This window comes from Epinephelus moara, chromosome 2 (assembly GCF_006386435.1).
Source record: "Epinephelus moara isolate mb chromosome 2, YSFRI_EMoa_1.0, whole genome shotgun sequence".
In the NCBI taxonomy this organism is placed as follows: Eukaryota; Metazoa; Chordata; class Actinopteri; order Perciformes; family Serranidae; genus Epinephelus; species Epinephelus moara.
Window position 1 is genome coordinate 35,157,256 of NC_065507.1, and position 27,471 is coordinate 35,184,726.

The window sequence follows — 27,471 nt, forward strand, 5'->3', positions numbered from 1 at the left end:
CCACACTGAATCATTCTGCCACCTGCGACTGAGTGCATACTGCATAAGAAGGCCCTGAAATCTTAACACAATTGTTTTTCCACATGGTTTGAGATGCAAGGTTGAGGCAGAGAAGGAGTCAAACCACAGAAAGACACATGGATGTTAAAATTTACTTTTTATCGGTCGTGGAAATGCAGTTTTCTGGATGATTTTCTGTGTTCAGGTGTGTTAAAAACTGGCCAGCCTACAACCCACAAAACCTTCACTCTCGACATGTTTCATTGATTTTACAACATCCACTCATGGCATAAAGCCTGGCTTAGTTAAGGTTAGGAAAGGATTGCTTTATGACTATTAAAAAAGTCGATGCTGACTTGAAGCAAAAGATGGAATGCACTTGCTTATTTAATGTTTAACCAAACCATCATCTTTCCCTAACCCTAACAAGAGTTTTAGCAGCCTAGCCCTAATCCAACCCAACTTCCTCCCAATTACTTCAGTGATTTATAAAGACCACAAGGAAGCCCTTGATTGCAAATAAATACAGCCAAGGAATATGAATTAGATTTTTAAAAAAAAACATATTTTGCAGAGCATATAAATGTATTTTATAGCACACAGGGTTGCATTTGTAGCACTTTTATGAGTGTTTTGAACATACATGGTACAGTCCACTTTGTCTCTTTGGGCCCTGACACACCAAGCCAACAGTCGGCCTTCGGTCAATGCTGGGATGTCGATGAGCGTCTGTGGCCCTAGTTTTTGCAGCCTGTCCAACATCCTTGACACTAGTTGGCCTTTGTCACATGTTTTTTAGCCGATTCAAAATGTTACAGCGGGCTGGGAAATCAGTCTGATTGGCAGTAGCCATTGAGCTCTTAAGCAGAAATGGTCTGTAATTGTTGGCGCTGTTGTTTGCTATGGCATGGTAAATATCATCAGGTTGTGTTGTTAATGTGCCAACTGGCTAACTAGCATGTTGAATCCATCTTATTTGTCCTCCAGTTTCCCTTTTTTAATGACGAATACCGATTACCGTACGTGCTTCTTGGCTGTTAGCTGTAGTCTTTGCGGTATGTTCAGGTGCAACTTTCTGGCCGAGACACAGGTAACATGAAGCGATGCAACAGTTGGTCTTCTTTGCTACTCAGTCTTTGATGTCAGTTTGGTGTCCCTAGGCCTTTCCACAGTGCAACTAAGCAACCCAAACCGTCGACTCACAGGACAGTATGAGCAGGGTGACAAACACACACACACGCACGCACGCACGCACGCACGCACACACACACACACACACACACACACACACACACACACACACACACACACACAGGAGCAACGTAGCCTTTATAAATCCATAAATTTCTCCTGCAGCATTGAAATGAGGCTCTAACTGTCAATGCCTGAGCATAACGATAAGCAGGAGGTCAGCAGTTCTGATCTGAGGGAAACTTGGAAACTCACTAAGATGCCACTCAGCAGTACAACTCACAGTACACACATATATACAGTACACACACACACACACACACACATATATACATATATATATATATATGTGTGTGTGTGTGTTTTAAAATCATGGAAAACTGATGGATGAAGACAGAGACAATGTGCTGTTTTCTTATTTTCTTAATGGGTCAAAGCACTTTGTACTGATCCATCTATTAATACCAGCACACTCCTTTCATCCTTCACTACCTTTGTGAGGAAAAATAGATAGTCCTACATGCCTCTCCATTATCCATCCATCCATCCATCCATCCATCCATCCATCCATCCATCCATCCATCCATTTTTCCTTTCCAGTTCATTGGCTGTTTCCAATGTTTCTCATCCATTCACCCTTTGACCCCATTCATCCATCTATCACTGTTCAAATTGTTCTGCTGATGAAGCAAAACTCCACCTTATAACACCTCAACACTGTTAGAAAAGGCAATGGTGATCCATCTTACGTGTTTGTGCAGGTATTTAAGAATGCCTATAGAAAATGAATACTTAAAGGAGCAGTGTGTAGGATTTAGTGGCATCTAGGTGAGGATTGCACATTGCAACCAATTTCTCCTCTGTGCCAAGCATGAACTCCTGGTTAGAATTGCTGGGTTCATTGTTCATTGTGCTCGTCGCGGACTACCATCGCTAATTACGGTTGCCAAGGCAAAAACATGAATGGCCTTATCTAAAGCCAGTGTTTGGTTTGTCCATTCTGGGCTACTGTAGAAACATGTTGGTGCCACATGGCAGACTCGGTGGACAGGGATCCACTCCCTTTGTGGATCTAAACAGCCATTCTAAGGTATCGAAAACTCACCAACTCGTATTTTCAGGTGACACTAAAGTAAACATACTTTTTATTTTATATTCCACTTTTGCTTATATATCCCCTTTAATCCTACACACTGGGCCTTAAAAAGATTACAAAAAGAGTAAATGAACAGTGTATAAGTATTTAAGGATGAAGTTTTGCTTTACTTTCCCAGCTCCATCACTTATGCATTTATCCGCAGCAGCAGTAGCAGTGGTGGTGTCTTACCGGGGTAGAAGTCTTTGGATTTGGACAGTTTGATGGTGGCTCCAGTCTCTTTCTGCAGCTGGACGATGGTCTGACCTCCCTTACCGATGATAGAACCCGCCGCATAGCTGGGAATCAAAACCTTCAGGAAGTACTCGCCTTCCTCTGTAGCAGAAAACAGGAAACAGGAAGTCAAAGAGAGCTACTGCAGTTCATGTTGTTTCTACTTCAAATAAAGCTGAAAAAGAAAAATATTATAGAAAGCTACAATATGCACAATCAGTCTGTTTGAACTTTTACCCTCATGCTTGCCCTTTGTTTCTAGATTTTTGCATGTAAGGCAATTCTCAGCAAGTTTACAAATGTCGAAGGAAAAGCAAAATGCAGAAGAAAAAAAACTCATCCAATACAGGGATCATCTTGTTTGAATGAGTGTAAACTGTGAAGTGGAAGCAAAGTGTTTGTCAGTAATCACAGTCTGACAGAACAGATGCAAGCCGGTGCCGCATCACTACGCCAAAGCAGAATAATTTGTCTTTCTATGCATACCCCTACACTCCACCCCCCCCCCCCCCCCCCCCCCCGCTCAACCGACCATCCAGAGCTTCCTCAAGCTGCATAAATCCATCCAATCACATCAAACGATGACTGATATCCATGACAACTAATTATTTCCATAATCTGATGATTCCGTTATCTCTCCCCTTTTCTCTGCACGTCCATTTGTGCTAGCCTCTAAACACTCTCTCCAGATTGGTCTGATCTAATTTCAGCATCGGGCCCAAAGAATCTGGTCCTCGTCACCGCCTTGGCACGGGGGGAGGGGGGCGGCGCTGAGGAATATGCTGCTTGCCGCTTTTGTTATTAAAGCTAATCAGATTCAACCAACGCTTGTGGGTGCTTCGCCTCGTGAATGCATAACACCACATGCCCGCCACGACACACGTGCACTTATGAACATGTGCAGATAAGGCCACATAAACAAACATAAAGCAGACGAGCACAGATTCATGGTGCTGCACCTGCACTGAGGAATATAGTGTAAACTGTGGATATGAAAGGAAGATGTTGGTTGTTTCATGTGGCCTTGTGTTGACTGTTTTCAGCACTGAGCTCAGTTAATTGCCCTGATGGGATAAAGATGTCTTTGAGCGTCCTCACAAGCTGAAGCTGCAGTCAGATCTTTATGGAAAAATACATTTGTCTAATCAGCCTGATGGAGGAAAAGGAGGCAGCCTTGCAACAGAAGAGACAAGCTTTTTTTCCCTTCAAAGACTGACAAACTTTCACCCATTTCACCCCCATTTGCTCAAATCAAGTTTTACAGACGAATAAGTTCACTTTTTTTCTTCTCTCTTGCTCTCCATTAAAAGTGTGACTTGAAACGTAGGTCACTTTCACACTTGTTCAAACTGACTTATTAAAAACAAACTAAAAGGTGTAAGCATCAAGCTATAAGGACTGACAGATAACTCACTCATCCTCCATCATCAACACTACAAGGAACCATGAAGGAAAATCACATACTGGTGACTGACCAACGCTAGGGCTGGGCAATATGGCTTAAAAATAATATTGCAATATTTTTAGGCTATATCGCAATGCACAATGTATATTGTATTTGTGTATTTTATAGTACTGTAGACAACTAAAATACAAAATGATGAAATGAACTACAGTTGAATAAAGTAGCTACTGCCTTACCAAAGTTAAAGTACTGTTATGATAAATTTAAATAAAATATTTTTGAAATTAAATAAAGCAAAGCAGAACCACTCGTGCTCATCGCAGGCTTGATGTGTTGATGTTTTTGCTGTTAACTTGGAGCTCCCAGTCACCAGTTGTTGTTATTAGCAGTTAGCACAAAGTTAAATTGTTAGCGCTGTGCCTTTAAATGTATGGATTTATTAATTGTGAGCTGGAAGCACACTAATAGCGCTCCAGTTCATATATTAATAGTATCTGCAATTGTATTTGAAAGTTGCACTAGTGCTCCATAGTTGCAAAATGTGACCAAATAGTCGCGATCTGGAGCCTTGCAGGTATAGACTCAAGTTGCCTCTGCTCACGCAGTTGTCAATCTCATTAAGTTGAAGTTAAACAAAGTGCAGGAGTTTGGCAACATACTTCAGGTTCTTGTTCAGAGGCAACAATAGCACTTTGGTTAAGGTCAGGGAAAGATCATGGTTTTGGTTAAATGTTAACATTAAGGGTATAAAAAATTGCTGCAGTCATTATGAGTTAATACTGCACTGCAGGATTACCTATTGTGGCAAAAAACTGAAATATGTTGTCACTGAACATTTAATTGTTAACTAAGATAGGTTTGCTACTTGCCAGATATGCTAATTAGCAAGATTTCCTCATTATGTTCATAGAAATGTGATTTGCTTGACTTCCCTCAAAACTTGCTTTAAATTAGGCGTATGCAGTATAACTGTAGGAGACAGGGCTGGACTGACAGCTTGCTGCATGTAACTGTACCTTATAAGCTCATTTCCATATTCTGAAGGTCATTAAGGACTCTCAAAGAAATAACGGATTATGAGCATCATTAGTCAACCCCATACTGTACAATCCACCCAGCTTAGTAAACTTGAGTGTGTTCTGTGCAGTTAAGCAATGCAGGTGAATCTCGAGGTCACCACACTGAAAAGCTTTAACAAAAACCTCCTGTGACTCTCTGTTGTATTTGCATGTGAATTGAAAACAACCTTGACTACAGGTGTGTCGACTGACTTAATAAGGTCTGACAATCTCAAGGTAATGTTTGTTTTTTGTAATTTGCAATAGAGTGCAGGAACAAACAGCTTCAGTGCTCTTGTGCCTCAGTGTTAGTGAAAAATTACGTAGCAGAGCCAATGGGGAATAAACCAAAAGGTCAAAGCGCATTTTAATCATCTTGGGTTCATTCATAGCGGGGACAATTTCAGTGGCTTCACTCGGTGACACGTTGACCCGAAGCAAGACTGGGACTGAACCTACGACCTGTTGGCTGTAGCCTGCATCTTCTTTGACAATGCAATGAGAGAGAGAAAACTGACTGAACCTCACAGGTCACCACACGTCCCTTCCTCCCACTGTCTCTTTCAGGAATGACCACTGACCTGCCTGTCGGTACAGAATCACATACAATAAAAGAGATGTGGAGGCGTTGTGTCAGAGATGCATCGGCAGAGATCTGTGTATGTGTGTGTGTGTGTGTGTGTGTGTGTGTGTGTGTGTGTGTGTGTGTGTGTATGTGTGTGCGTTCAAGTCTGCAAGAGCAGGACTAAGTTGATAAGAACAAATCCTTCCTTTTCTAAAACAGATGTGCCTTTGTTACCATGGCGATGATATCAACAAGCTGTAGGTCAACTAAAGAGTAGCACCACCTCACACTCACTTCCTCATTCCTTCCTGTTTAAAGGGCTGTTTCACCCAAATACCTCTGTTTAACAAGAAACTTTGATTTGGAAACAGTCAGTCGCCATATTGCAATTGCAAAATAATTCTTTAAGTTTAAGGACATGAACTCAGTTTGCATGGTTACATCTCCCTCACACACCTCAATGTACTGTATTTGTCTAATAAAATATATTCAATCCATGCAAATTGCAGAGAGACACCGCATTTTTTCAAAAATAATTTTTCAGCAAAACCAGATTCCATTCACCTACACTGTATCGTTAGTAATATCAATATCTCATAACCTTGACAAACCAAACCAAATCTATCTGCAAAGCAAGACAGGTTTCAGTCAGAAAATGTTTGTTGACCTGGCCCTTTAAAGTCTAAATCTTCGACAAAATCATAATTTGTTTCATTATTTTATCACTATGTCGCTAGTTTGGAAAAAAATCCACATTAACTTCATCAGTCAGTATTTATAATCAAACGCTGAATCATCAAAAAATAGATTAAAATAAAATAAAGATCGACTACGCCTTATATTTATAGGGACTCGAAAAGAACTTCACAATTTTGCCTTCACGTCAGCAATAATATACATATAAAAAGTAGGTTTAATTCTTTCATATAATTCTATAAAGAAACCCTTCAAAATCTTTTGAGGTTGTGAATCTAATAACAACTGCTCTACGCATGGTTTCTAACATGGTTTTGCAGTGTGATGTCTCTTTAAATTGCCACTGATTCAATGATTCTCAGCTTCCCTCCCTGGCAGCATTCTTCATATTTGATAATCCGGGACACAAAACCTCAGGAGGCAGATTAAAATAGGATTATTATTACAGGGGCACACTTTCTCACAAGGGCGACGCACCTTCTAACACCGCTGTTCTCTGTGCGCCACTCAACTGTAAGAAATACACATCCATACAAAATATGAGAATATCCTGCTTTGATTGTGAGGTGGACAGACCAGGTATAACCACATGGAAGATTCATGATCCCACATGGTTATACTGAGTATTATTAAATGCCTTTTAATAGCTGTAACTCACTTTAAATCCCTTTAACACCTCAGGACCAGACACATCAAACCAACATCAAAGAACAAGGGGAGATGAAGGCCGACTGTTGTGTCGCCTCATGTCACCTGTGTGCTGGACAAAAAGTTGCATATGACCACACCACAAAGACTAGGCTGGCTGTATTTGTCATTGAAAAAGGGAAACCAGAAGACCGACAGGACAGATTCAAGACACTAGTCAGCCATTTAGGACATTAACAGCACAACCTGATGATCAACTTTAGCTGTTTGAATGCTTTCCTCACTTGTATTTCTCTTCTCGTGCACTGACCTGAACTGCCAGTCAGAGTTATTTCAGTCACCGACGGACTCCACCATCTCCGACGCCGATTCAACATGCTGAATTGGCCACAAACCAGCTGACAATGGTCGACTAGTGCCAAAAGTGAGGGAGACCCTCAATGACAGCTCTGTATTTTGGTGTGTCAGGGCCTTTACACTGTGTGGTCTACTCATGATATCCAACAAAATGATTTATAATTAACATGTGCTCCTTCACACCTCATGATAGACAGAGGAAGTGGTACATAATATGCAATATGTCATTTCCAGCGCCATGTATTCCACAGAGTAAATAACGTCTAAGTTATGTGCACAGTGTTCAACGTATGTGGAAATGCATGACCATGTTGACTTTGACCCAACAACACCCTGAAGTGCGGGAAAGTGTGAAGGCCCGTTCACTACTGTTTTGAGTATGTGATGTTTTCACACTGGGAACACTGCAAAAGAATGGATTGTGGATGACGGTGAGAGAACTCAATCAAGATTTTGAAAACACAACAAAGTATAAAATCTCTTTGTAAAGTTTAATTGGCGGTGGCTTCCCAAAATTTTAGTTTTGTTGATGTGGAACAGCCCACATGATTCCTTATTTGCTGTTATTACTAAACAGTAAACTACACTAGTGTCTTGTACACTAATCCAAAAACGTACGCTATGAGCATTAGTACTTGACACCGGGGCACAATTAAAACTTGTCTAAATTTTTTGATTTTCCTTCCATCTACCAAACGTTTGTGCTGTGTGTAAAGGGACTGTAGTAGTACAGTGTTCATAGTGTTAAAAACTGGGTGGGCACTGTTCTCATCTCTGAATGTTCAGCCAAACCATGAGCACACAGACAGGAAACCTGACACTCCCCTGCCCTTCCTCAGCTCTGCTAGTGATGAAATACAAACTGCAGGGAGCTCAGACATGGATGTAGAGGAGAAAAAAACCTAACTCACTTTTTCATTCGTCAAAGACGGTTCGGCCTCCTTTGTGTTAATCAGAATTCCCTGATGTGCTTGAGCAAGCCAGGTGTTTTCACTGAGTTTGATTCTGATTTTGTTTTAATTAAATGCTCTTCCCTTCGGACTTCTTGCTAACTGAAGCGCCAACTGGAAGTTTCCAAAATAAAAACACCTACATGATTATGATCTTCAACCGTCACTCTTCTTCCTCCTCCTCCTCTACTGTCCTACAACTCACCCTGCTATCATCTAGCTGCTTGTTCCCTCTCTCATTCTCCCAACTTAAGTTGTAGTACTAAAAACATTTCTCAGAAGCAGAGCCACTTGAGATGCTTAAATGATCTAATTACGTACTGAAGCTGAATGTAGCGAGAGTAACAGCTAGCAGACTTAACAAAGATGTAGGTCTGATCAGAATACCAAATCATAGCAGAACATACAGCCAGTGTTCACTATCAAACTGATATAACAGGCTAATTTATTCAGATTTATTTAGAAGCAAGATTAAACCTTATAATGACAGCTTCCTGCACAACCTCCTGTCATTTCCACAAAATATAACGTTGACGTTTCCCATCAGGATTTTGATATGGTTATCAAGTCAATACATAGCCTAATAGTTAATTTATTTTTAGGCACAAAGTATACATCTTGATGCACTATCTTTATGTAAATGTCCCCTACTGTTAATGGGGTCTCTATTATTGAGCTTTTATTAGAAGCCTTCTTGAGCATGTTACTACTTCCAGATATAAATATAGATGATTACACTTAAAAGGGAACAGTGGGATATAATTTTTACCTCATAATTTTACAAATCTAAATAAAATCAAGGGGTTTCTATTTGAGATTATACACAGTAGTACCCAGTTAAAGCAGCAATTTCGTCCCAAATTTTTTGATTTACAGCGGAACAAGCATTTTATATATAACTCATTTTAACAATCCCAATTTTTTGGGCTGATGAAAAGTATATAATTAACTTGATTGCTACTTTAGCAAAATAATATACAAATAACATAATTTGGATTAACTAACCTCCTTTACTTAAAAAACAAAACAAAACAAAACATTTATCCCACTTTCAAAATGCACTTGACTGCTATTAAATATTTAAAATTCAAAAATTATAGATTGGCAAAAACTATTAAATTACATTTGTGTTTTACTCAATTTTGGTTAGTCCTACATTTTAATTTATTTATTTTTTTATTTTAGTTCTTGTTGTACAATTATATTTATTTTTCCATTATTTCTATGTTATGAATGTATTTTCTACAACTTTTATTTTGAAAAAAAAAAAAAAAGCCCATTCTGTTTGTTGAAACTGCTTCACCTCTTTTTTCAGTTATTTCCAGCTGTAGATTGGCAGCAGACGTGCTCCTCCTGCAAACCTTGTGTTTTGGATGGATGTAGCGTGTTACAGTGCTCGGCCCTGAGCACTTCAAGTCAAGCTTCAGCTGCACTGTGGCACGTCACCGCCCTCTCACAGTTTGCTGATGAGAAACATGAACTTAATCTCGGGACAGGGTCCACATCCTAATTTTTTACAAGCATGACAAGTAACTTTCTCTCGTCGATCTTTATGTTTTCCTTTCAGTCAAGCTGGTCACCGCTAGTGACAAAAATGAAGTGACATGTATTGTGCAGATAAAGTTCTTGCTCTCTGATATTAACAATCTTCAAAGCAGCATTGTGTTTTAAGCATGAAGCACGTGATTGATGCCTGAAACTGTCTGTCGTCTGTCTCCTTCTCATGACCTTTCTCTCCTTCTTTCTTCCTCCTCTTTTCCTTCCTCTCCCCTACTTTCCTCTGTCCTTTCTTTTCTTTTAACATCCTCCTCTTGTTTCCTCTCCTCTCCTCTCCTCTCCTCTCCTCTCCTCTCCTCTCCTCTCCTCAGTGCACTGCAGTGACCCACTTTGAGTATGAAGCCTCGGACTGACCTGCTTTAGATGGAGGCTAGCTAATTATAACCAGCCTGTATTAATAAGGCAGGGGAATTGGTAAATATGAAACACACACACGTGTATGCATGCACACACAAATACAAAAGTGCGTCTGCAGTGAAAAACAGATACAAGCACACATACACAAACACACACACTCCCTCCACAAACAGACCGCTACCGACGTCTCATAAACAAGCCTCCACACCTCGGCAACATGACTCATCATGTATATAAGAGGATGTAATGAGTGAGTCATATTCATCACTTGTATCTGTTGAATGGTAACACTTGTACGTGTTACCATGGCAAACATTAAAAAATGTATTTATACTTGCAGCATAGATCTGTCCTAGAACAAGATATCCACAATCTGAATTACACACAAAAAAATAACCGACTCAAATTATTTAAAAAAGACTATGTACCCTACATCCTGCCAACATGTGCATGCTATAAAAAAGCTTCATCTTTAATGTTTTGCATCCTGATCATGAATTATTTTGCATACAGAAAATATTTGGGGAACACTTATGTGCTGCACTAGCAAGGCATAAAATACAAACATATTACTGAACTCATCTGTGTCATCCAACAGCACTGCAGATCTCCAGTGTTGAGTTTGTTAACGGGGTTATGTAACACAGATTGAATTACACTTTGGAAATAAGCTTTTAGCAGGTTTGATAACTGCCATGACTCAATTTTCATAAATATGAACTTCCAGATATAAAAAAAATACTTGAAAACTGTGCTGCACTATCTGCCTCTTCCTCCCACACTGCACCATGCTGAATGATACTGTTTACAGAAAAGTTTTATCAACATTCCTCCACTTTTATCAGCTTTATCTGCTCTTTTTAAAAGCCTCTGACTTATGACAGCCTGAGCTTTAAGAGTGATGCATCTTTCCGTCCAGCCTTTTTTAAAGATTTTTCTGGTTTCAAAGTAAAAGCTCTCGCATTACCACATCTAAAAGCCTCTTGTACATCTAAGACACATTAGCAGCCTCTTCTGTACATAAGGATGTGATGTCTTGTCTCTGTGTGCACTTAATAAAGCACTTTGTTACAAACCAGTTTACTAAAAACACTCCATAAATCAATACATTCTAGATTTTCAATCAAATGTGAGTATTAGATTCCTAATAATATTCTTAAGTAATATCAAAAAGAGAAGAGAGAAAATCAAAGAGTACAGCTCTCCACCTGACGGCCAAGCAGCAGTCTAGTTTTGATGGAGCCATGGCATGTTGCATTGAGCAGACAAAGTCCTCCTGCTAACAGGCACTTCATGTGATATATAGATTCAATATAATTATGTGGATTAATTTATTTTTGATTATTAAAACACAGTCACAGTCTTTGATCAATGTTGTTCATAAAAGGATTTTAACAAAATCTGCAAGTCTACAAAATCAGAGAAGCAAAAAGTTTTGCTTCTCTTTGTGTTGTATGATGTTGGGCATAGGACGGAACAAAACCAGATTCCAGTCGGACGGGGCGCAGCTGGGCACGGTGAAATTGTCCCTCCCAGCTCCCTTCAAGTCAAGATGGCAGTGACGATAACAAAAATAACTGACTTAATTATCTCATACTGTGCCTAACTATAGTGGATCCGAACATACTGGGGTGGAATTAATCTGCAGACGCTCCAATTCAAAATGAGACCAGACTCTTCAATTGATGTCAGTTTTTGAGCCATGATGGTCAATATACAGCGTGCAACAGACGTTGTTGTTGTTGTTGTTGTTATTGCTGTTGTTGTTATTTTCAGCGGATTTTTTGAAAACTTTAGCGGATGGTAAAGAGGAGTGAGGAGTCAGCGGTCCATAACGGTAAACAGTCAAAAAATATGTTTTTCCATAATTCTAAATCACCACAGCTGCAAGAGGTCCTTGAGCAGACAACCATAAATGTGCACACGTATTATGAGGCTGATTGGTCCAGTAGTTTGTGAGATTAGCTGCGAACAGACAAATACACACACTCTCACACACATGCACACACTCGACCGAACGCACAATTCTATCCAGGTTTATGCATGGCGAAGATAAAAATTAGAGCGAAAGCTAAATGCATGATAACTAAAACATGAATTAAAAAAATCCCACTTAATTTATTAACAGAGTTTTGTGAGTCTGTTGGGTTACGCGAAGATCAACCTCAAAGAAATTCATGAAATGACCCCGACTTCAACATTGCATTATGCGGTGGTGGCACATATTGTGTTGGAAAGAGTGCCAATGGAAAATCAATTAGGATCTGTTGTCGTGATGGACACAGAAATTCCCTGGTTCAACGGCATCATGCAGTGGGTAGTGGTTAATGTTATAACCCCATAGGTAGTGTAAAGAGCAAGAAAGTCTTGGGTGGTGGATGGGTCGGCAAACACCTGACATGTAGTGTTGGTGCCAAAGCCAAACTGTGCCATCACAACATAGTGCGGTGTTCAGAGGTTGTGGTCTTTTCACATATTTCTGTGAGATTAGGTTGGAGAAAATAATGCAAATTATAAGAGTAAAGAAACAGGCCTATGTGATGAAATAGTTTATAAATGAAACTGAGAGCATGCTTTAGTAACCTAACTGAAAAATGATATTTAACTTCATTCTGCAGAGAAGCTGCTTACTGAAACAGCTTGTTTACTGTTTTGCCCCAACTGTTGCCTCATTTTCTTCACTGTGGAGAACACAAAGGTAAATCCTAAATTTGTGAAATTATCTCCACTCATGTCAATGATGTCATCCTGATCCAGAGTGGTCCCGCCCTCAAAGAGCAAAGAGCATAGTTTGGTTACATTTTTACCACACTTTCGGAAAAGCCAAGCCTCATTTATCTACCTGCCACAGTTGCAAACTCTAATTATGTGTAATTATACCCCACGCTCTCTTCAGTGTGTCATCCCACGTCCCAGGGGTGCAGGTGATACTCATGCATGCCAATCTAGCCAAGCATAATAAGCAGCTGGAGGCACTGCTCGCCACGTCTGACCCATCAGTGTCGACACTAACCTCAAAATTCGATAAAGGTCATGTAACGCTCACCCACACCATATTCCTCTCACAGCTCAGCAAATTAAAAGTGATGGTAGAAACTTCTCCTCTCGTGGGTGTTGGAGCAAAATGTCTTGAAATTTCCTGAAATAATTTATTCTTTGGAAAAGGGGATTAAAAAAACCTTCTGGAAACATAAAATGAACTTTTACAAGAATCCAACAACAACCGCTCATTGATGAACCTCAGATATTCTAAATTCATTTCAAAATGTGCCCCCACAGTGGAGATATGACAGAGGTTACCCTAAAACACGGAAATCAAACCCATTGAGGTTCATGGCTACTTGTGCTGTTAAAACAACACAAATAACATGCTGGTGGTGAGTGGCAGTGTGTTGAGAGAACCTGATGTCTCAGCATGATGTCAGGCTCATTGTTCTCTGCTGCTATTTTCCGCACTTGTTGATATGAAGCATCATCAAATATCTAGCGTCTCAGCCTCCTGTGTGCAGCGACTCTTTCACGCTGACAACATAATGAGCATCTAAACTTTCAGTCCAAATAAGAACAAGAAAAACACCATAATTACAGATGTGGTGATTGTTACTGATTACGTCTTAACATTTTAGCTGTCAGAAACTATGGAGGGGGTATTTTGTGGTGCTCCTAAAAGGATGCAAGACACTTTAGGATACAACACTGACCTTAATGTCATGTATAGAGCAGCAGGCATCGCACACGCTATGCATAAGTTCTGGAGTCAAGATCTCACTATACTTTAAATAAATGTTTGTTGTTTGTCTACCTTAAAGGTCCAGTGTGTAGGATTTAGAAGGATATATTGGCAGAAATAGAACATAACATAGAAAGTATGTTTTCTTTGGTGTATAATAACCTGGAAAAAAAGAATTGTTGTGTTTTAGTTACCTTAAAATGAGCCATTTATGTCTACATAGGAAGTAGGAGTTGCCCAGACTGGACAAACCAAACTCTGGCTCTAGATAGGGCTATTCACATTTTTGTGTTGCCCACTGTAGTTAGCAGCTCCTTCATGACGAGGAGCACACACAAAAAAAACAGCTTTCTTTTTAAAATGTGAAACTGCTTTATTCTGTGTTTTTACCAGTGTTAGTCATTTGGTCCGTTTGTTTTGGAGAGGAGGAGACCTCTGTGGATAATTTGTTTCCTATTAAAAACCTCCTGTGCAATAAACACTGGTGAAATTCTAACTAGGTTTCAGCTGGTTGCAATCTGCAATCCTCACCCTCTAAATCTTACACACTGGACTGTTAAAAAAACTATTTCCAACAACAGAATCACTCGAGGGCTGTCTGAAATGATTAGGAAGAAAAGGTGAGTGCAGATTAGCAGGTGCTAGGCTAGCAGACCCTCTATGATACGCCAAGCAGCATCAGTGAAACACTTACTTGTAACGTGAAACTGCTTTATTCAGTGTGTTTACCAGCTTTAATCACACAGTGCATTCGCTTGGAGAGGTAGGGAGTTATCCAGATAATTCAACTCCTGGTACAAACCTCCTAAACAATGAATGCTGAAGGAATTCTAACCAGGGGATGTTTCAGCTGATTGCAAGCTGCAGTCCTCACCGCTATGTGCCACAACATGTTACACTCTGGACTTTTAAACAACCCTTTCCAAAAACAGAATCACTTGAGGGCTGTCTGACATTTTTTGTAATTTTCTAATAAAAAAAAAAAAAAAAAAAAAAAAAAAAAAAAGACAATTGACTGGGTGTGCTGAGGATTCAATTTCGGGAGGGTCTGAATCTTTCTACCACCGTCGCGTGTTCAACGCTCTCTTTTTTAATATCAATTGTAGTTGTAGCCAGTTGTAAGTATCTAACAGTAGTTTCTTTCTGCCATCTTTACTGAATATTGCTCCAGATGAAACACCCTGCCTGTGCTCAGTTTACATTCATATACTCTCCACGTGTTGCTTTACTCACAGCTACCTTAAAATAGATGCTAATAACATCCCATTAACGTCATGTATATTGTATTCTATTGTTTTTCCATTTAAAACAAAGAAGATGCTTATGGAGGGAAATCTGTACTTGTCCTCGCATAGTCTTCCCTTCTGATTTACTGGAAACTTTCCAGTCGTCTAATTGAACCTCAACACACACTGCAAACACACTGAGAGAGATTAAATAAAGAAATAACACATCTGATCTCAAAAGAAATGGAGGGATTACAATTTCAAACCATTGACGATATCATAGTGCAGGTAATGATGTGTGTGTGTCTCTGTGTGTGTAGATATGGTGTGTCTGCAGCTGTGTAACTACAGGGTTCCCTACTGGTTGCTGTGATGAGGGTCTTTGTTTTCACTACTCTAAGCAACACACACACACACATACACACACATTCCTGCAGTTACAACACTCACAGGAAGAACACACACTTCCTTTGACACGTCAAAAGGATTTGATGAAAAACTTTTCTGTGTCTGTTCTGCAAAGTGTGTGTGTGTGTGTGTGTGTGTGTGTGTGTGTGTGTGTGTGTGTGTGTGTGTGTGTGATGAAAATGTGCCTAACCCACCACTCCCAGAAAGTTTATTATGAAGTGAGGTAGCAGCACAAGCGGTAAGGTCAGAGAGCAACCACTTTCCTCCCTGTTGTGTTTTTGTATGTTATGAAAATGTCTTCATAAGTTCATCAGACTGTATGTAAGTATTTCTATGTTTGTGTATGTTTAGGGCGCTGTGGGTCAAGGCCGAGGGATTTGGAATTGGGGGGGTGGGGTTACTTAGAGGTCATTCACAATAAATAATAAATGGTCCTCCACAACGACATAACTGGATAAGTAAACAGTCCAATCTGTTGCTAAGGCCCCTGCGGACCCGCCAGGCCCAGAATAGGCTCTCCATGCTGGGGGATTGGAGGCTCAAATCCTGGGATCTGGTGTCCACTGGCCTGCAGGGGCGGGGCGGGGGGGCTAAAGATCACAAATCCTTTCTCATGTTCTGTTACTTTTCCTCTCACACTTCACTCTGACAAACATATCTAGAGTCACCTGTTCATAGCAGACACAGAGGATATGCTCTGAGTACGCTGAGTTTTTCTGGACCCAGGTTACAGTGTTTTTTGTAGTTGTCTTATCTTTATCTTAGAAAATCAAGCAATTCTGTCCACTACAACCTCCCAAATAAATATTTAAAATATTGTAACAGTACCTTGTACCCCACACCCCCTGAGTACACAGAACTGTCACGCTCACACTGATCTGGACGACACATAAAAACAGAAAAGAACTTGGCAGTGGGTAGTGAGCTCTACTTAAGTCTTCCTGAACAAGTATGGTGGAAATCCAGATGTTACACACCACCTGTGGCAGTCATTCAGGATTCAGATCACTATAGTAATATAAGTAACCAGTGTGGAGTCATAATCTATAAAGAAATCAATAGGAAGTGTAGTTTGTGTAGCTTCACAGTTACACATTTGTGAAATACACAAGTTAAAACTGGCTGTTAAATTGCTCTCCAGAGGCCCAGACACATCAAATGGACATCAGAGAACTGGTGGCGATGAAGGCAGATTGTTGCGTCACCTCACATCGCCTGTGTTTTGGTCAAAGGGTTGTAAACACTGCAAAGACTACAGCCGACAGCCAGCTAGCATATATACGTTCTGTGTCTACGTAAGAGGAAACAACTCTTCATACCAGCATTCACCGACAGGGTTCACCGTCTCCGATGTTGATCCAGCCAACATTGGTCTCTTACTAAATCAGAAAGCGGCAGGTCATCATACTTCTGATGAAGTGGATTTGTTGCCAGTTTTATCATAATTAGTGAAACAATACAATGCAGTAATACAATATTGGTTCTGTATATGAAGCATTAATTTAGAATTCACACATAATAAAACTTATCTTGGTATTTTAGTGTTTCATGATGGTCTTTTTGGTACTTTCCCACCTTGATGACACTATAAATCTGAGGAAACCCCTGAAAATTTAAAAGCGGATATTAACAAATATCAGAAATCAGTTCTACATACGGGCCATCAGTTATTTAATTCCGAAACCAACACAATCTGTATTTACAAACCAAAGTAGGTCAAATGAACCTAAGCGGTCCAGACCAGAATCTTGAGCAGCTTTGTGAAGAAACATCAGATGTGAGTGCCACATTGGGGGGAAGTGGGGGGGTAGCAGTGTGAACACAGCCTGATGAAGGGGGGCTCTGAGCTCTGAGCACTTGGAAAATATTCATCTCCCCAAAGCAGGGAGAGTTAAGGGGGGCAGGCTTTGTCTAACACCCCCCCTTCAGTCCTCTGCTCTTTTGTTGGGAGGTAGCACACACACACACACACACACACACACACACACATGTAAAGCTCTCCAGCAGTGAGGCTTTGACCAGCTGTCTTCGATCTGAAAGATGGCCATCGTCGCTCATAAACACAGAGAGCTCGCAGAGGAAGGAGAGCAGAAGGAAATATCTCTTTCTCTTCTCTGCAGCATCTGAATGTTTCACTTTTCTCACGTCATTTATTCAATTTAGATTTGACATTTTAGGCGGTGACTTTCAGCATGCAGAAGGAGCTCCTATTTCTTAATCATTAGATTCAGAAACTGCCAGCAATCGCCATAAAGCCCTCTGAACAATCACAACAAAACAACAAAAGAAAATTCCTTAAGTCTAATTCTTAGATGCAGGTGCAGCACTGCTTGAAGTGACTGCTGAGGGATTGAATTCCTATATATATCTATATTCTGAAAGCTTTATTTTTTCATCTAAATTTTGAAGCCAGTGTCACCGAATCAAAACCGAGTATGCTCTTAAAAAGGAGCTTTTTTTTCTCTTAAAGGTATCAAGATGACTCATAGCACCAGCAGCACATTATACTGTGTTTTGCTTTCATGCCAGAAATCATTTTCATAGAGAGGCTGTTTTTAAAATGGAGGCCATTACAATTTGAATATGACGCACAACTCTTTATAAAGAAAAATAATAAATGGCTCATGTTTTGAAAACAGTATGCAGCAAAAATCGGAATAAATTACGGAATTCTAAAACATGACAGATGGAAAGAAGTCATTTTCAGATGAGGTTTTCTAACAGTTGCAGAATTGTGAAATAGAAGTCCTAGTCGGTGACAGACAGGGTAATACCTCCATCTATTTATCATCAATAGAGACAGACAGAGTAATCTCATAGAAGAACAGCATTCTGCCACACATATTCAGTTTGAATAGAGGTTAAGGGAGAACCAATCAAATGCTCCCAAACTGAAACGATTCCTATCATCAGGGCGTCTGCGTAGAAATCGAAGCAGACATGGTGGCTACGCTAACAAAGATAACTGAAGCAGCCTCCTTTCTCTGCCCTCAGTGTGTGTGTGTGTATGTGTGTGTGTGTGTGTGTGTGTGTGTGAAAACCGGTGTGTATTGTTCATGGACCAAGGCTATTTCAGAGGAGGGGGCCATTCCAGTCGTCCTCGCTGCATCGGCCCTTTCATCGCTCCCTTATCCATATTCATCGCCGCCCCGCTCTCCTCACCTATCAGCGACCGGCTAGCTGTGACCGACGTCTCGCTCCACCAATCGCTCGCCTGCCTTTGTGGGAATATTCCCACCTCTCAGCGCCTTCACCCCACCCTGTACAATGGCTTCCTTTTTTTTTTTTTTTTTACTTTGACGCAGTGGCTTGAAAAAAAAACGAAGAGGAGAGGGTGGAGGAGAAGGAGAGTCGCAGCTACCACTGGCAGAGTCCTGCCGACGGCGGCTGCGAATCGATCGACAGCCTCGGAAACGGTTGCCTGAGCAAGCGTCGTCAATGGCAGCCTGCGATTGATGAAGGGGGTGGGTGGAGGACGGAATGATGGGAGGACGAGGGTGAAGGAGGACAGGAGGAGGAGGGTGCAGTCGTGATGGTCTGAAGTAGAGCATGATTAGTATGGATGAGGAGGAGAGGAAGATGGAGAGAATGGAAGAGGATGAGAGGCTCGTAAGTGTACCAAAACAGGCGTGCCGCAGAGGAGAACGCCGTGTTCTACAAGATACCGTGTATAAAGCAGATTGTGTTTTAAAAAAATAGTGCTTGGTATTTAACACTCAATATATGAAAACTATAAATCTGTATATTTTGTACAAAGCAGCTGAACCGTTCTGTTAACTTCTCATTTTAGTTTAAAAAATGAACGTATTACTATGTATTCTGGCTCACACTGTTGCAGTCTTGGTCGTTTCTAGGTCTGAACCCCCTCTGCCTGCTGTCTATTTTCGAGTGCACAACGCCAAATGTGGGGCTTCTTCCTCTTCAGCCCGGACAGCTGATCAATGCGAAGAAGGCAGCTCTCCTTTGTGTGGACGTCCCCCCCCAAAAAAAAGATGCTCCGCTCAGCTCCAGGAGCAACAGAAAACACTCCGATCAATAGCATCAAAGGCTCATACAGCCCAGGCTCACTACACATCATGCATGTGTGCGTGTGTTGAGTAAGTGCGTGCATGTGCGTCCATCTACAGCGCAATACATCATTTACACACCCCTTCATCTCTCTCATTAAACTTCATCTCTGCTTCTTGCGACTTAAGTTGGACAGCAAACACAAGGACAACTCCGCACACACACACACACACACACACAAACAGAAATCTTCCGGCGCACTGCTAGTCCCCTAATGTCACTTGGCAAGGGCATTTCAAGGCCCCCCACCCTCCTCCTTCCCAGCCCTGGCTTGCCAGTCCATCCATTTACTAAATGAATGTATTACATCTTACAGACAGGAGAGACTGTAGCATAGAGTGATGAAGGGACTGAAAAGTCTGTACGTCCAGGTCAGCAAACTTTTCCCTGACTGTTAAACCTGTAGGCGTCCCCACTCACATGTTCATTTTCTGACCACCTACATGAAAATCGAAAAGAAAAAAAACAAAACATCCAATTTATTTTGTTTGTGCTTACATAAGACTTCTTAATGGCTTATACAAGCAGGTTTTTTCCATGAAAGCTGCATTTGTTTTTGAATGGACTGAATCTGAGTCATTTCTATTAGACTGAGAGGCTGCTGTATCAGTATTTGTTATATACAGTGCCCTGAACAAATAACCAAAATGACTATAAACTCCAGCCTCCTGTCTGGTTACATTTACAGAGGTTCAGTGATATGAAAGGCTCCGCCATCTCATATATAAAATTAGCACCTGCACAATTCAAGAAAGCTGTAAAAGGTTTGTTTTTGTCTCCCCACTCTTATCCCTATCCTTATGGATTACCTACTGCTCACTAATAATTAGCCATTTTAATTTTATATTTTACTTTGTGAACTTGCATATATGGACACTTGCTATTGTGTGCAGTCTTATCTTTTGTCTTTCTCTCTTTCCCAGCCTTGTAATATTTTTCTTTATTGTCTAATGGATGACATATACCTAGGAGTTTGCCTTGATCAAGCCCCTCTGAGGGATCACCTCTCCATTGCATTTCTGTGGCTTAAATACTCATTTGTATTTTTTGCATTATGTGTGAACCAGCTAACTAATATCAGTCCGTAGTGTCAGTGGAGATTTTAGGTTATAGCCTCTTTTGGTCTGGATGTTGTTTGAGACTGAAATTTGTGATGAATTCAGCAAAGTATTTTCATTTTGAGGCTCATAATGCTGAAGTTTTCATATTAAAATTTTCAACATATTTTGAGTACAAAATAGTGCAAAGCATGCCCAGTCCAGTACATTTAAGATAAAGAATGCTTTAACCTTTCAACCTGTGTGTGTCATAAAAACTGTGACTTAATCTCCCCTGTTGATGCATCCCTGCACTGAAGCCACTAAGGTACTTCTCCCACCAAATCTGGCAGGTGTAAGCAGGTTTTTCAATGCAGGAAAACATATTAAAAATAGGTGATAGACTGCTTTCCCTTTGCCGGTGCAGGAGACAAATATGCCTTTCTGTTTTGTTTGGTTTTGTTTTTCTGGTGTGTCACATTCTATGTTACGGAATGGCTGGAAAACAGGTTAGTAAACAGTATGAAGCAGCATTTGGGCCAGTGAAAATGTACCGCTGTATGTAGGCTACTTCCTTTTTCACATCTGTCACTTATTCAGTATGTCTATCAAACTCAGTGTTGCCTAATTTTGAACGATATTTGAGTGCTGCTCGGACTGAAACAGACAGTATTTTGTGGCGTCATTGCATCACAAAAGCCAAGGGGCTAAAATCACCGTGTCCACTTGGGTGTGGAAGCCATTTGGAGCTGGAGCCGATAAATAACTGTGACTACTGCAGAGTCATTGTCCCAGGAGAGAATGGCGATTGTAACCTTTCCCATTAAATAGCAGTTAGTGGTTTCTAGTGGGTTTTTTGTCCAGTGGGAAAAGGGCTTAGGGTACTTTTTTGTTTGGTTTAGTTGTTAAGCAACATATTTAAGGTGATTTAATTTCTTATCTCCAACTTTTCAACTCCTTATTTGGACTACCTTATAAAGCATTTAACTCAACACTAGCACTGTTGCTGTGAACTCTGCTGAAGGCTCAATGATATTCTGATTATCTTGTCAAATTATGCTACTTTACACAAAAAAATACATTCTTCGTGATTTTTTTCCTCCAAATAAAGGTAGTCTTGGTTAAAATTTAAAAGTCTACATAAAGCCCTGAACCCTGATTGGCCGACAGCAACTGATCCTTGAATAATGAAATGACTGGAAGATTTTTACTCATTTAGCCAATCATGATGAAGACTGGCTTTGAAAACGATCCAAGTTTAAACATCTAAAACTAAATCAAATATTAACAATGAGCTCATTAAACGGCTCTGATCATATATGTACATGATTAGAAGGAAGTCAGAGTTCCTTTAATGTAGGGGGTGGCTGTTGGTTGGGGGTGAGGGCAGGGGAGGTGTAGAGATGAGAATGGGTTTGGGTGGGTGGATTAGAGGGCTGGTGGGGGTGGGCGGCTGTGAACAGCAGCTACTGCAGCTACTCATTGATCTTTTCGTCTTTAAGACCTTCAGCTTTTATAAGATGGAGCTGTGATTTATGACCCTCGGGGTTATAGTGGTCCCACGTCGTCTTGTACCTCTACTCTCTGACAGCTGACCACCTCTCTCTCTCTAATGTTGCTTATCATTTTCCTCACACACACGTTTGCTTAAACCCTGGACATAAACCAGCCGGAAATTCAGTAAGAAAAAAAAAGTGCATCTTTTCTTGTCTTTTTTGAACTGAAAACACTTTGCACAGGCATTACACCTCACATCTCAATGTATATCTTTGCTGCAGTTTTGGAGAAAAATAACATGACTAAAAAATGATTATTTTCCTCTGTGATGAAGAGAAATATTTCTGATTTAAACACTTTTAGAACTCTTCACATTAAGTTTCAATCTACCTGTGAAAAAAGAAAAAGGTTAAAAGAAACATGTGGTTTTTACTCAACAGCAGTTGCACAGTGCGCACAGAAGCCATGACATATCACACTTAAAGCACTTTCAGTGAGTAAGCATTTCAGCAGTACATCAGCAGTCATAAACCCATATGCTTTGATGACATGGCTAGCATGAGGTCAAAGGTCATCAGAATCTGTGCAGTAATGTTGGGTATCATGGCAAAAGAAATACTGAATTTGTATAAAAAGCATGAGAATGGATGTTATGGAACTGGTAACATACAATATAAACAATATCAGCATGCATTATCCTGGATCATGAGTAGAATATGAGGATGCTACATGTTACTTTAAATCCTATTTAAATGCCAGGCAGCAGTTAGACCTTGTCATTGAAATGCCCTAAAATTTAGATTTCACTCTGCAGAATTTGACCTTCAAAAACACAACATGTACATGTTGTCACTGCTGAATCAGTCCTGCATTGAAGAAGGTTACAGTAAAGATTAGGAAAAAAAAAACAGGTAGAAGATCAAAATCAAAGTCTCTCTTACCATGAGTCTCAGTTTCTTGGTGAGGGAATACAATGCCTTCAGTTTCAAATAGGGGCTGCAGGAAGGCCACTACAGAGAGAGGAAGCACAGGGGTGGGGGGTGTGTGGCGTAAGCTAATCATACAGAGAAACAACCATTGTTATGATCTCTTAGCAGCACTTTGACCTCTATAACTTTAAAACTGCAGCCTGAGTGCATCTTAAAAATATAAATACAAAAACATACTCTCAGTGAAAATAAATGGTTTTATTCTGCATCTTAATATTAGTAAAGTAAAAGAATAATTTAGGCTATTCTCATCTGTGTCATCTGATTGGTTCAAGCTGTCAATAGCAGTCATAATTACAACCAAATTCTTCGACCATGTCATTGGAACAAAGAGACATCTTTTAAAAACAGAACTGAATTTACTGTCAGTGCAAAATTTTCACACAAGACCTGCAACCAAGCTCTGATTCCTCTTCTCTGATTCTCTGAAGTGTGTGTGGGAGCGACTCGTTCATTTTCAACCAAATGTCATCTGATCGTCAGCCTGATGCTGCCGGCTGAGGGAGTGTTGACCTGGCTGCACCGTGGCCATCCTCTCTGCCTGAGTAAAAGCCTGGTCGGCCATGCTCATCATCATCATCATCATCGTTCCAACCATTTCATTTGTCTAAATGGACGAGCTGGCTGACTGTTACACAGGCAGGAGGATGGTCCCCTGAGGGGGAGCCTTGGGTTTTTACATACAGTGAGGAGGAGCCTTTAGTGCTGCGAGCGCATCGATCTGCAGTTAAACAACGCTCACTAACCTGCAGCTCACCCCTCCACAGCCGGACACTCTCTCTGTCTAATTATTACTCCTGAGGACGGCTGTCATGTTTTCTGATGGGAGCTGAAGAAACTGAAAAATCACTGTCTTGTTCTTTTCTGTCATCGCTGTTAAGGGTCAGGTCACCCAAAAATCTACAAAAAGATAAAAACGTATTGATCCTCAATGGGTCGCCACTGAGACTGTCATTTTGCACTAAAAGGGACAGACTGCTTAAACTCTTAGGTTCAGAGTTAAGATTTAAGTTAAAACATTATAGTAACTCTCACACCTGCTTGCACAAAATTAGTAGATCACCCACAATGTAGAGCTTTGTGAGAGAAATCTTGTGGCCTTTTCAATAAGAGACTGATAAATCAGGCCAGTAGCAGGGTAATTATCAGTCATGCTGACCACCTTTAAAATGATGAGTGTTCTACTCTGATCAGACCTGCAGAAAACACCTGCTGTGAAATCATATTTTCTTTGCAGATTTTATGTAACACTTAATATTTTTTAACACACACACATTTCACTTGTAGTTCACTTGGCATTTGTCATTTGACTTTAATAATACACTAATACATTTCATTCATGTGTGTTTCTGTGGAGAGTTTTAATGTTCCATGAAGGTCTAATGCTGTTTTAGAGACTTTTCTGCCCTCATAGGAAAAAAATGGGGGCAAAACTGTTTTTGTTTTTTTAAGTTATAAATAGTAAAATTTAAACACATGGCATATAAGCTGCATGCAACTAAATATGATCATAGCTTTAGAAATACAGGTGACCTAATATGTATTTTTTTCTTTTCAAAATCTTAATGACCATCTTGTCCCAGATTTGACTTTAAAGGCTTGCTCTCCAAACACCTCTGCCACTTTATACTGAAATATCTGTCACTCTTGCTAATGACATATTTCTCTTTGACACCTAAAGGAACAGGCGTCCGTAATATTATTTCATGTTCACATTGACAGTCTGCAATGTACAGACTTTTTTAAAGGTGTCTTTGACATTTAAAATCCTTAGATGCATATAAAGCATCTCCCAAATCTTCAGCAGCTCCTTGGTGAGTGCACGCGGCACTTCGGTGTTGTGTAAATAACACATTTAAAGGTGTAGTGTATGTCCAAATGTCCATGATGGGGTGCATGGCCAGGATAGGCTACTGATGGTTGTAATGCCGGGTGATGGGAATGCTTGGCGCATGACAGCATGTAAACAAAAACCAAATATGGTGATTACCATGGTGACATATCCATATTTCATCCAACCAGAGAATAATGAAGAAACATGATTGGACAATTTAGAGAAAAAAATTTCTCCCTTCCAGTTGCAGGTTATTATAATCAGGACAGCAAAGCATGATCAAAATATACAGGCACTGACATGCTGCAATAACACAGAGACACTGTCGCATTCTGAGCTGCTCTGGGTTCCCCTTGTTCTTTCTGGCTCGCCACAGGCCTGCTGTTAATGTGAGTCCGCTTGTTTATCCGCTTGTGTAATTGTACACAAAGCGGCGATGGAGGCTGATGTGTGAGATTATCACAAGGTCATCCGTCGACGGGATGAGAGTCTGCGATCACGCACCAGCCTGATCTGGCTTTCACTTGTTTACATCCTTATTTTGGCTCCAGCATGGCCGCTGTGGCTGCGCGTAAATCTTAAGACGCAATAAAAACACCCAATTCGGCTGATCTAAAGAGGCTAAAACAGTCAGGATGTGAGCGAGGGGAACCGGCGGATTCCCTCCAAATCCCCCCTCAGTCCCTCTCATTGTTTCCTTTCCACCAAAAGCGGCGGCCCATCATTATTCTACTGCTGATGGAAAATGACTGTCGCTCATTAGAAAGCGGATAAAAATGGAGCTCTCTATATTTATATCACTGCGTAACTGAGACACATATCTCTGAATCTGAGCTGTAGCATGTGTACGTGGAGAATCAGATCAACCTGCTCCCCTTTCTCTCTGCCTGCCTCAGGACGAAGCAACATTCACCGAAACCCGAACAGCTCCCCGCATCCCCATCGCTGCTCTTACCTCCCGTGTTTGTGCGTTTGGTGCTGCTGGCCTCCGTCGGAGTCTCCAGGGGTCTTTTACGTGAGTCCGGGGGATCGGACTCCATGTGTGGTTGTTGATTGTGATGGTGAGGATTTGAAAAAATCCCGTTTTGCTGTACTGCTCCGCCGGCCATCATTTTCGAGCTTGCTCTTGGATGCTTGGGCTGCGTTTGCGTTTAAATCCCCCCTTTTCCCGTTTTTTTACGCAGCGTAGCCGTGCAGATGAGTCCTTGGAGAAGGCGAAAGCGATTTGGGAATTGGAAAATACGCCTGTTTCTTGCGGACGGGGAAGGTTAGCTGCGCGTTTCTCCGTGGTGCGCCGTGCGTACAGAGATGCTGCGCAGTGTCAGAAAGAAAGAAACGCTGGAGCGGCGGATGGTCGAGTCAGAGGAGGGAAAAATCCGAAACCTCTGCGGATGGAGAATGAGCTAGGCTACTGAAAACGTGCAAGTGGAACGTCAATCTTCCATCAACCGTCTGATATGCGGGCTAGGATATGTGTGTCATTCCGCTGCAACCACATAAAAGAGCATACTCATGTCAGGCAGTGCAGGATGGTGGCGCTCCTCTGCAACGGCCAGCGAAACCGAACAATAAATAAAACAAAACAAAACAAAAAAACAATGCCGAAAGACAAAGACGCAAAATCAGCCGAAGAGAGAAGAAAGAAAGAAAAGGTCGGTGAGGCAATGATAATACAAAAAAATCCGATGCGTTATTGGTAGGCTATTATAATTTCTTTCTTCTTATCCTGTCCTGGCTCCGAGCATGAAGACACCCAGGGGTGACGGGGTGGGTGAAGAGGGTCCGGAGACGCGGAGCTGGAGGAACACACAGAGAAAGAGACGTTTTTTCCTGCTCGTTCTCTCGGTGAAGATGCTGCAGTCTTGCGTTCAGAGCATCCCTTCTCTGACTGGCTGCTAGAGGGAGCGCAGGGGAGCGGCTGACGTCACAGGGCCTCCCGATGCCTTCAGTGGCATCCCGTGAACTCGGGTTTCCCAGAGTTTAATGCAAGTGCGACTTGTCTCTGTGTTGTAGTGCTTTTTTTTAAAGGAAAAAAAGCCTTGCAAAGTCACTCAGGGAACTTTATAGTCTAGTTTTACGCGTGTTTCCTTTTGTTCACATGATCGAGCTATATTGTAGTGAAGGAAAAAAGAGGTCGTTTGATTAGATCAACTTACATTACATGAAATCAGTGGTCTTTAACCATCTCATGGCCCCGATACTCTTCATGTTTTCATGCAAAGCACAATGAAACAAATGACATGTTTACGAGTCGTCTCTTGGGCTCAATTAAAGCATACAATCCCGGCTTTGCCATGTGGTAGCCGCAGAAATGAGAATCAACCCTTGCATTTCTTATTTTCGACGTTCCCTGAAGGCATCATAAGAGAGAAAGCGAGAAAATGAGGGAGAGAGACGCCTCAGTCGAGACACTATTGGCCGAGGCTGCATTTCTCCGGCAAAACGAAAAGGACACAGATATATTCGCCCGGTGGGGTCACATGACGGAGAGGAAAGGATGCGGCGGCGGGTTTTTACTCCGTTACAGTC

General features: G+C 41.0%; 1 protein-coding gene across 1 annotated transcript in view; it reads right to left on the minus strand.

The window, feature by feature from the left end:
- The window catches only part of nova2 (NOVA alternative splicing regulator 2), a 102,096-nt gene extending 75,270 nt beyond the window's left edge, over positions 1-26,826 (minus strand). Inside the window, exons 1-3 of the mRNA XM_050066612.1 lie at positions 25,898-26,826; positions 23,061-23,129; positions 2,519-2,662 (exon numbers count right to left, since the gene is read on the minus strand). Of these exons, the coding sequence (XP_049922569.1) occupies positions 2,519-2,662; positions 23,061-23,129; positions 25,898-26,054 (370 nt within the window). The 5' untranslated portion in view covers positions 26,055-26,826. The remainder of the gene's footprint in view (positions 1-2,518; positions 2,663-23,060; positions 23,130-25,897) is intronic.
- Between the last annotated feature and the right edge of the window lie 645 nt (positions 26,827-27,471).